Source organism: Amphiprion ocellaris, chromosome 6, assembly GCF_022539595.1.
Source record: "Amphiprion ocellaris isolate individual 3 ecotype Okinawa chromosome 6, ASM2253959v1, whole genome shotgun sequence".
Taxonomy (NCBI): Eukaryota; Metazoa; Chordata; class Actinopteri; family Pomacentridae; genus Amphiprion; species Amphiprion ocellaris.
In genome coordinates this window covers 9,598,148-9,608,299 of record NC_072771.1, presented here as the reverse complement: position 1 = coordinate 9,608,299, position 10,152 = coordinate 9,598,148, and the positions used below count along the sequence as shown (strand labels likewise).

At 39.6% G+C, this 10,152-nt stretch overlaps 1 protein-coding gene across 2 annotated transcripts in view; it reads left to right on the top strand.

Moving 5' to 3' along the window:
• The first annotated feature begins 8,863 nt into the window (after positions 1-8,863).
• Positions 8,864-10,152, top strand: part of fam189a2 (family with sequence similarity 189 member A2) — a 31,217-nt gene continuing 29,928 nt past the window's right edge. For both annotated transcript variants that reach the window (XM_023285229.3, XM_023285228.3), the window contains exon 1: positions 8,864-9,351. In XM_023285229.3, the coding sequence (XP_023140997.2) occupies positions 9,073-9,351 (279 nt within the window). In that variant the 5' untranslated portion in view covers positions 8,864-9,072. The remainder of the gene's footprint in view (positions 9,352-10,152) is intronic.

Below are 10,152 nucleotides of genomic sequence, written 5' to 3'. Positions count from 1 at the left end.
TCTAAATAATCTGCATAGCTAAATATGAATGAGAAAACGTTAGTCAGTAAAGCTTTTATCATTGATAAAGCTCATGGAAAATCAGTAGCCGGGTAGTTGACTCCAGGGCAGACTGGCTGGGATCCAACTGTCCCGTTGTCACTAAGAGATGTAGATGCCTGATCTGTTCCTTGTGTTCCAGAGAAAAGAGAAGGGTAGAGTGAGGATGCTGTAGCTGCCATGTTAGGAAGCAAAGTAGATTCATACGAACAGTGTATGTTGTTCAGGTGTTCCAGCTTTTTTGTGGAGTTTGTCCCAAAGAGAAAGTTAATCAAGATCTGGTAAAACAATGGCAATTGCTTCTTAGGTTGCGAAACAGAGCAGGATTTAGCAACCGGGAGTCAGACTGTCAACAAAGTGCACAGTGTCATAGCTGCCAGGGGAAGTCAGCAAGACAGCCAAAAGTAATAACTGTGAAGGAAAAATTAGTCTCTTTCTCATGACTAAGGTTCCCCTGCTTCTCCCAAATTGAGGCTGTAGATATGTTTATGAATTCTCTGTTCCTTATATGGCCCTGAGACAGACATATGCATGCTAAAGAAAACATATGAGTGAGAGACAACTGTTGTGAAGAAAACATGATTATATTGTTATACAGGTGGCTCTCCTGAACAGACAAAACTGTCACCATATTTGGACTGTAACCTAAATATGGCCTTCCTGTCAACTGCATATAAACCCGAGGCCAGAGAGACTTCTCAGAATTGATGCTACTGATATCAAAAAACCTTCCTCTCAACCTATGCCATCTGAGTCTCCAGAGTGTCTCTGAGTTTGCCTCCTGATTCTTCTCTCAACATTGCAGAATTCCTGAACAAATTGGCGTGACGAGAACATGATCTCCACACAACAAAGACTGGTAAGTGCAAATTTTAACAAATTTTGCAAACTGCCATGTCTGAGTTTGGCGAGATTATGTACCTGTTAAAATTTTGAATGATAATTTATATAGTATCTAATCTGTGATTGTCTTAAATTTGGACATTAAATGGTAGTCGGCTGCCTCAAGAGGCGAGTACAGCACATCACTCATTTGTGTATTTCAGTATTTAATGCTCGTCAGCTGTCGTAAGAGTCATCGCAGTGATTGGGTAAAATATCTGGGTCACCCTTTTAAATGGAGGGTTAGACCTGTGAGCCTTTCCACCACTGATGATGGCATTCTAGACAAATTTAAAAGTGTGAGAGTGGAGAAGCAGCATTTAGCTCTTTTGCTGCAAACAAGTGGAACAAACTGCCAGTGGAGATTAAACTTTCACCAAATGAAGACACTTTTAAACCCAGGTTAAAAACATTTCTCTTCTCATGTGTCTATGCATGAAATCTGCAGGATATTGTTTAACTATCTGCTCCTCACTGTAATGCTCTTAATGTTTTATGTAAAGCACTTTGAGTTGTCTTGGACATGAAGGGTGCTATACAAATAAACAACAGAATAGAATCAGTTACTTTACCTTATATATTAGAGGTATATAGAGTTTTTGGGTGTTTTTTTTTTTTTTGCAAATTCTTGTCAAAAAAGCCAAATTATATCGAATATGATTTCATGTATAAAAGCAACAAACGTGTCAAACAGCCAAGGAAGGGAGAGTACTTTTTATAGACATTGTAAATCATAGACATACATTGGTCAGTCCCGTTTCTGAAATGTTTTGTATATTTCAGCTGCATGTCGACTGTTTACAAAATACTAATGCAAAGGACACAGTGAGGATACACCTCATAGCTCTTCCTGCAGCCTCCTGTCTCCTCAAGATGCATTTTCAGGAATGAGCCGTTCTTGAAGATGGAGTGCTGAGATTGATTTTCGGGTGATGGGAAGGAGAACAGAGGACGCAGGTGACAAGGAGGCTCAAAATAGAGAAATGAGATGAGCCTTTACTCTCTGTTTCCTGGCTACATAAGTCATTATTTTTAGTTATTGAAGCAAAACAGTAATGAACACAGACAAACAATGCTACATTTGACTGCCAGCACACTCAGTGTACTTACAAATTTATAGAAAATAACTTGCACACAAAAAGTTTAATCCAGGACAGTAGTGACAAAAAGTTACCTGTAACAGTTCAGCTGAGCTTTTCTTAATCGCAAATGAAATAATCTGTGATTTTAGAGCATAGAAATATGTGCAGCTATGTTTCTAAAAAACATACTGTGAATGTTATCGTCATGATGTTATATAAATATAAAATGAAAAGTTAGACTGCATCAGCTTTTACAAATCCTAGTACAATGAATTCAAACATCCAAACTTGCTGGCTTAACATAAAAACTGAAATGACTCTCTCAAGGGATGTGTATTTGTGTCAAGTAAAAACTTTTTGTGTTACTTTTACAGTTTTGAACATTTGCGTAGACTGTTTTGCTGTTTGTATAGATTTTTATTTTTTTTTTTAAGTTTAAAATTAGGTTAAGTGAGCCTGCCATATAAATTTGACATGCAGTGCTTAAATTTATTAGACCACCTGTCCTGAAAATGACAGAAAACAAATATTTTTGATATATGTCAAAAACCAGTTTCAAACTAACAATTGTATATTATTTATTAGGCAAATAACACACCGGAACAACTAAATCGTCTTTATTCACATATATAAACTAAAAATCTTAATATTTCTTATGACCTCCTTTGGGCCCTGACAACAGCTTACATTCTTGCTGACATTGTTTTTATGTACTTTTCCACAGTCTCTTTTGTTATTGAGTTCCAAATAGTTTCTAGCTGTTCCCAGAGAATTGCTTTGGATGAAACTTTAGTTAAACCTATTTTTGAATTCAATAAATCCCAGATCTGTTAATTAGGATTCAAAACTTGACTTTGACATGGGCATTCCATCAGTTGCAGTACTCCAGATTCCTTTTCTTGATCAAATCTGCACAGCTTTGAAGTATGCTTGGGGTCATTGTCTTCTTGGTGTATGAACCCACAACCAATCAGGTTCAATCCAGGGATTCCATGATGCACCAACATGTTGTGGTAGACCTTCTTGTTCATGATACCATCCATTTTTGTCATGATCCCTGCTCCAGCCCCTGTTCTCCTCATGCTTTGTTTCTTTCTTCCTCCTTCCTCCTGTCTGTCATCTCTCTCCCTCTTCTCTCTCTCTTGTCTCTCCCCCATATCTCTGTCTCACTCTTCCTGTCTCTCTCTCTCCCTGTCACTCTGGCTCCCTCTTTCTGCTTCTGTCTATCTCTGCATCTGTCTGCATGTCTCCCTCTCTCCTGTTTCTCTCTGCTTCCTGAATCTTCCACCTGCCTGCAGTCTGATTACAGCAATGTGAATCAGCTGCAGTGATCAGCTCACTCAACTCACCTGTTCACAATTCCACCTCATAGTACATAAGCCGGTTCAGTCATTGACTCCATGCTGGATCATAGACTATCAGATCCCAGCTTTCCTCCAGACCGCTTCAGCCCCTCATGGACTCAGATTTTCCCCCCGGATTCCCATCAGTTCCTGTTCTTTGTTTCCTGTCTGCCATAGTCACACACGGACTCTGTTTTCTCAAGCCTGCCTTCTTATTTCTGTAAGTACCCCATTTAATCAGCTCAGTTAATTTGTCATGCTTTGGGGGTTTTTTTTGTAGTGTTCACTTTTGGGTTTAGTGGTTAGTTTAGCTGTAGGTTTGTAGTGTTTAGTTTTGAGTAGGTTTTGGTTTAGTTTTCTCTCCTCAGTTTAGTTCCCCATTCTATGTATTGGTTTAGTACTTGTTTTGTTAAACAAAACCCTTTTCATTATGACATGTCTGTGCCTGGGTTCTCCAGCTCCCCCTGTAACAATTTTAACTAATTGGCCCATGAAAATGCCTTACACTGGGTGGTGGTCTAATAAATTTGTTAAGCACCGTATGTCCTCTCATAGCACTTCATATAGTAAGGTGAACACCTTCACATTTTAAACAAAACAGGGAACCCAACAATCCAAATTTGACTTGGGATTCCCTATGAGCAAGCAGTTGGTGACCATGGGAAGGAACCAAAAAATAAAACGCAACCCTTAAACAGGAAGGGGGGAAAAAAGACCTCAGACAGAACCAGGCTTGGGAAGCCGGCTATCTTCCTTGACTGGTTGAGGTGAGAGTGGGGATGATGGGGGAGGATAGCAGAAGGTGTTGGGGTGGAGATGGTGGGATAGCAGATGAAGAGCAACCAATACAAACACAACAGTACACATTCTGGAGGTTGGTGAGGAGAGCCACTGCAGTTGAAAGATGTGATGTGACACCTGCAGAGAAAATAAGCACAGGACCTTTGGGGAAACACAGAGTGGGTGATATGTAATGTCGACATACAACTGTATTGAAGAAAATGGGAGGAGAGGAGGAGTCCAGTGCATCATGGGAATCCTTCAGCAGTCTAAACCTATAGCAGCATAACAACTCTGGCTGGAGTATTTTTATGTCAGTTGGAGGTTTTTAAGAGAATGATTGTGACATCCCAATAATAATGAATTACAGTAGTCCAGCCTAGAAGTTATAAATGCATGGGCTAGTTTTTAGCATCACTCTGAGACAAGATCTTCCTGATTTTTACAATAATACATAGATGAAAGAAGTCTGTTCTACAGATTTGTTTGTTCTGTAAGTTGAGGGATATATCCTGATTGAAAATAAGTCCAAGGTTCTTTGCAGTAGAACTGGAGGCCAAAGCAATGACATCCAGAGTATCAATCTGATTGAACAGTGTGTTACTAAGGTGTTTGGGGCCAAATACAATAACCTCAGTTTTGTCTGAATTTGAGTAAAGAAAATTACAGGTGTAAGGTAAATGTTTGCTCAAATGGGTTTTGAATACTTCTGCAGAAATATTACACATTCTAACTAATATTCGACCAGCAAAAAATTTACATCAGACTAATGCAGTATAATAATGCAGCAGGTGAAGCATCTCTTGTTGCGATGTCAAGAAGAGCTTCAGGAATGATCGGCAAAATTATTTAAGCTGAAGGTTACTTATGAAAGCTAGGTAGCTGGAATCTATACAAGTTAGGGACTGAAATATGAACAAAACAGTGGATGCACTGAACTTAATTTCATGTACATTTATTAAACCAACAACACAATAACTACTATGCCATAATAACATGCATTCATACAAATAACACAAAACAATGCAGTGAATATGAGTGAAAAGGGAAGGAAGAGAACACAATATTAGGACAATATTATAGTTTAATACAATGTTCCGAGAGGAAGGGATGAATAGACCACAACTAAACGCAGCTGGTAGGTTGATGGTAGGCTGATTATCAATTTGGAGGAATTTACTTTTAGTAGTAAAAGAGAATTTAAAAGGTTGCACCAAGTTTTCAGTGACTGGAAATTACTAGTGTGCTCAGCATGGTGCTGTGGTGGAGCTTAGGCTGGACTCTTTGGAAGGAGGAATCTGGAAGTTTGACTCTGGGGAAGTAGGACTCAAAGGTCAAAATTTTTACTGTCATTTTCACTGTGCATTTTCATACAGAAAAGAAGGAAATTTTGTTACTCGATCAGTGACTGCAGTGCAATAGAAACATCAATAAATAGCATACATTAAATTAAAATAGAAACATAATAAACTAATAGCAATAAAATCAGATAAAAAAAAAACAGTCCAATCTCTCAATCCAATCTAAAGTGCATTAAGTCTTGTGACTAGCTGTTTAGGGTGACTGGGTGTGTATGTGGGGATTGTGATCAAGATTATGACCCCTACTTCCTGCGGGGTCAGAAGTCGATCAGAGTGGTTGGGGCAGCCATTTGGTCCTTTGTAGACCTGATAGTAACTGGGGATGTGAGCCAGTCACTTGGCTAAGTTAGGCCTGGACGTCTGGAGGTGTGTGTTGTGGAATCCACTGCAGGTCTGCTAGCTCACAGCCTTCTGATAACACAAACTTCATACCATCCTGACAGATCTGGAAGGCGTCTTCTTTTGATGTTGAACATCTGGAGGGGTGCCTTGGTGTTTCTGCTCCATTGATCACTCAGGACCCTGTCCCAACCTGTGACGAAAAATGGATGAAACTTGCTCTTTTTCTGTATCAAAGTTGATTATGGCTGGTTGATCCTACACAGGTCATCCAGGCCTTAACTGATTGGCTTTATTTGGTTTGATAGAAAAATAGAACTGTTATCTGCATAACAATGAAAGTTTCTGTAGTGTTTTCTAATAATATTGCCTAAGGGTGGACGTACAAAGTAAATAGTATTGGTCCTAATACAGAACCCTGTGGGGACACCATAACTAACTCTGGTGTGAGCGGAAGAATCATCATTAATATGAACATGATATGTGATTGAAACCAGTTTAGTGCAGTTCATTTAATCCCAATAACATGTTCCAGTCTCAGTAGTAAGATGCTGTGATAAATTGTATCAAATGTTGAAGACAAGGTATAAGATAAAACTGTCAATCCCAAAGGAAATTCTTGAGTAGCTATACGCTACCAGTCAAAGTTTGAACACACTTTCTCATTCAATTATTTTTACTTAATTATTTTGCACATAGTAGATCAATACTGAAGACATCAAAACTATAAAAGAATACATATTGAATTATGTTGTAAACCAAACTTCTGTATTAATCTACAATGTAGAAAATAATACAAATACATAAAAAGCATTGAATGAGAAGGTGTGTCCAAACTTTTGACTGGTAGTGTTAGAGCACACTCTTATGCTAATGCAGAATTTCGGTGCAAATTTAAAGGATGTTCTTTTTCTGTTATGTACAACAAAAGTAAGTTCACCCCATTTGTCATGTCATCTGAATGTCAAATGATTCAAAATTGTCTCAGTTTTCAGTATTTGCATTACTTCTAACTGAATGAGCAGAATATTTTCTCTATAAACTATCAAAAACAAATACTTTTGGAAGAATTTATTGAGAATAGAGACGTCACAGTAGAAGCTCGGTGTAACAAAACTGAGTACACCTGTGATCACTGACAAACAAGTCTGAGAACCTATGATCACTGGAACAAAACTGAAAACACCTGTGATTTCTCATCCACTTAACTGTGTGAAGATGGTTATAAGAGGAGCTGCGGACACTAACTTTCTCAGTTTTGGATCAATTGGCTGAGCCAAGCTATGTATCTGCATCATGGTGGAAAAGTATTGTCAGATCAATGCGAGTGTGATTGGTTGTCTCTCTGTGTGGCCCTGTGATAGACTGCGACCCTACAGAAGACAAAGCGGTGTATACATGGATGGATGACTGTAAAAGATGATCTACAAACTTCTACTGCTCCACCAATGAAAGCCTACTGACCTACTGCTGTACATTGTGGTTCAGCTGCTGTACTGCAGAGGACAGGAAGGACCTGCAATGGGACAGCAGCAGAGCAGGTGATTGGGACCACACTACCCTCCCTCAGACATTTAAAAAAAAAAATTTTTTTATTTAACCTTTATTTAACCAGGAGAGATCCCGTTGAGATTAAGAACCTCTTTTTCAAGGGAGTCCTGGCCAAGATAGGCAGCAGCAAATACAAAACACAGTTATGAAATTACACAGTTAAGACATGATTAAAATACGAAAGAAAAAAATTTAAGTTTACCAGCAAGTTATAAAAAAAACATGTGCAAGTTGTGGAAATGGCCTCAAGAACTCGCAGTTTTGATTTAAAGGCACTCAATGAGATTAACTCAGTTAATTTGAAATCTTTGTCCAACATATTCCAGGCAGAAGGTGCAGAATACACAAAAGCCTTTTTACCCAGCTCAGTACGAACATATGGAACTGAACGCAACAGATGATCTTGCGAAGGGAGTGAGTGAAGATCACAACTTTTCTGTGCCATTAAGGAGCAAATGTAGGTAGGCAGAAGTCCAAGTATTGCCTTGTATATGAAAATATACCAATGATGGGTCCTTCTGGTGGCTAGAGCTGGCCATCCCACCCGAGAGTATAACTCGCAGTGATTTGCAGTAACAGACTTCAGAGGAAAGCCAGGGGAACCACCAGAGGCCCCTCACACCCAGGACACTCTCTTTTCTCCTCCCTCCCCTCTGGTAGACATTACAGTACACTTGGAGTCCAAACCAATAGACTCAAAAACAGCTTTTATCCCCAAGCTGTCGAGCGTCTTCTCCCTCTCCCCTGAATGATAATATCACATGCCTACAAGTGCATGGTCAAGCGCAATATTAATATATTTAATTACAATATTTATGGTTGTATATGTTCATATCTGTGGTCCATATTTGCTCTTTTGTATGTACTTCAGTTGTATATATTTTTTAATCTGTTTTTTGTAGTGATAATAAAAACTTATTCTATTCGATTCATTTCTAGATGGCACCGTAAATGCCTGTGGATATACCAAAATACTGTCTGACAAGATGACTCCTGGTTGCTAAAATTTGGGGAAAAGACAAATATTCCACCCTGATAATCATCCAAAGCATGCTGCCAAAATCGGCCAGGAGTTTCTAAAGAAGAAAAAAGTAAAAACTATGACCTCGACACACATCACCTGACTTAAATTCAATAGTACCCTTCTGGGGTGTTTTAAAGAGAGATACAGCAACATAGCCAGTCAGCAAAGGAAAGGTGCACATACATTAAAAATAATTCAGTAGTGAAAGGTGTACTTATTTCTGTTGCAGTGTTCCTGCTGTGGGGCCTGTATTTTAAATATAGTAAATCTAGACTGCCAGTTTAGTGTCCTACTGTTCAAGTTAGAAGACAGCCAGCTACTGTACGCTGAAACAATTCAGAATCATCTGACATTTAAATGATATTGTTTACTGTAAGTCTACATGTTATGGTAGTTTTTCGAGTTTTCAGGAAGGCAGCCCGTCCTGTTTACAGTTCTCCTCCCCTCCCCCATCATGACTTCTGTCAACAACGCTGCCTAAATATGAGAAAGGCAACTCAAGCTCTGCTGTTCAGCCGCGATGTTATTTAAAACTGAGCGCTATCATGGCAGGAATACCGAGCCCTGAACTCAGCGAGGATCCACCCTTTACTCTGGGAAGACAACGCTTCTCATGAGAAACTCGAGCTCCGGGGAATTCTTTATTTTTCGTCTTGTCTGTCGCGCCTCAGATGTCGCTCCCGGTGGTGCTGCACGGCTCCTGCTGTCCGATTACCGGGGCTTCGCAGCTCGCAGAGTCGTCTAACAGAAACCGACCCCGCGGTTTGTCCGGATCTTCGCGGATCGGTGGCGGAGGCTCCCGGCTGCTGTTGCCCGGGCGGCCGCTGCTCTCCCTGGGCTTGTTGCAGCTGCTGCTCGGGGGCTCCATGGTGGCGCTGTCTTTTGGAGCTCTGTCCCTCAGCAGCTCGCCTCCAATCCGAAACTCCAGTCCGTTCTGGGCAGGCTCCTCGGTAAGTGAGGCTTCAGTGCCACCATGGTGCATGTTGGTGTTTTATGACAGACCTGCATCTACATACACAGCATGACAGCTAACACAGTACAAAACATTCTGAAGGACTTTAACCAGGCATCATACTGTCAGATAAATGACAGCCTGCAGTAATGTGAATCAGCTGTATGCGGGTCAGACACTCCCAGGAGACAGCAGCCCAAATATCCCCCAAAATATAATTCGCTTCATGACCACTAGCCATTCTCAGTTTCCACTTGAGCATTTGCTAATCCTGAAATAGCACTTAAATAATTGGTATGTTGAAGTAATACTTTGACAAAATAAGCCTGTGCAATTTCTAACAATATGGGTCATTCCAGAGTTGGAGGACATTTTACGTCCCACCCATCAAATTTCAAATAGTCTGTGTACAATATACTAAAACATGCAGTTGTTGTGTAAATGTACTTGTCCCGAGACCAAATTTTAAAAACGTAACGTAAAAAAGTAAAATCAACATCAGAATTTGAAAATAAAATCAATTTCATGCACAAGTACCAAGTTCCTATTGATCAAAATGACTCGGGGAGGTAAGATTTACCCAGGTCATGTGGAAAATGCCCCTTTTCCTGATTTTCTCATATATTTTTTAACAAGGACTAAAAATAAAGTTGTGGTCTGGCAGGATTTAATTATATTCTAAATGTGTCTACTTAAGCATACTTTTGTGTACACATTAAAATGTATTAATTTTCAAACCATATGTACTTTAAAAGAAAAAACAACCTTCTTAAGGTCAGCATGTCACCCCACTTCACCT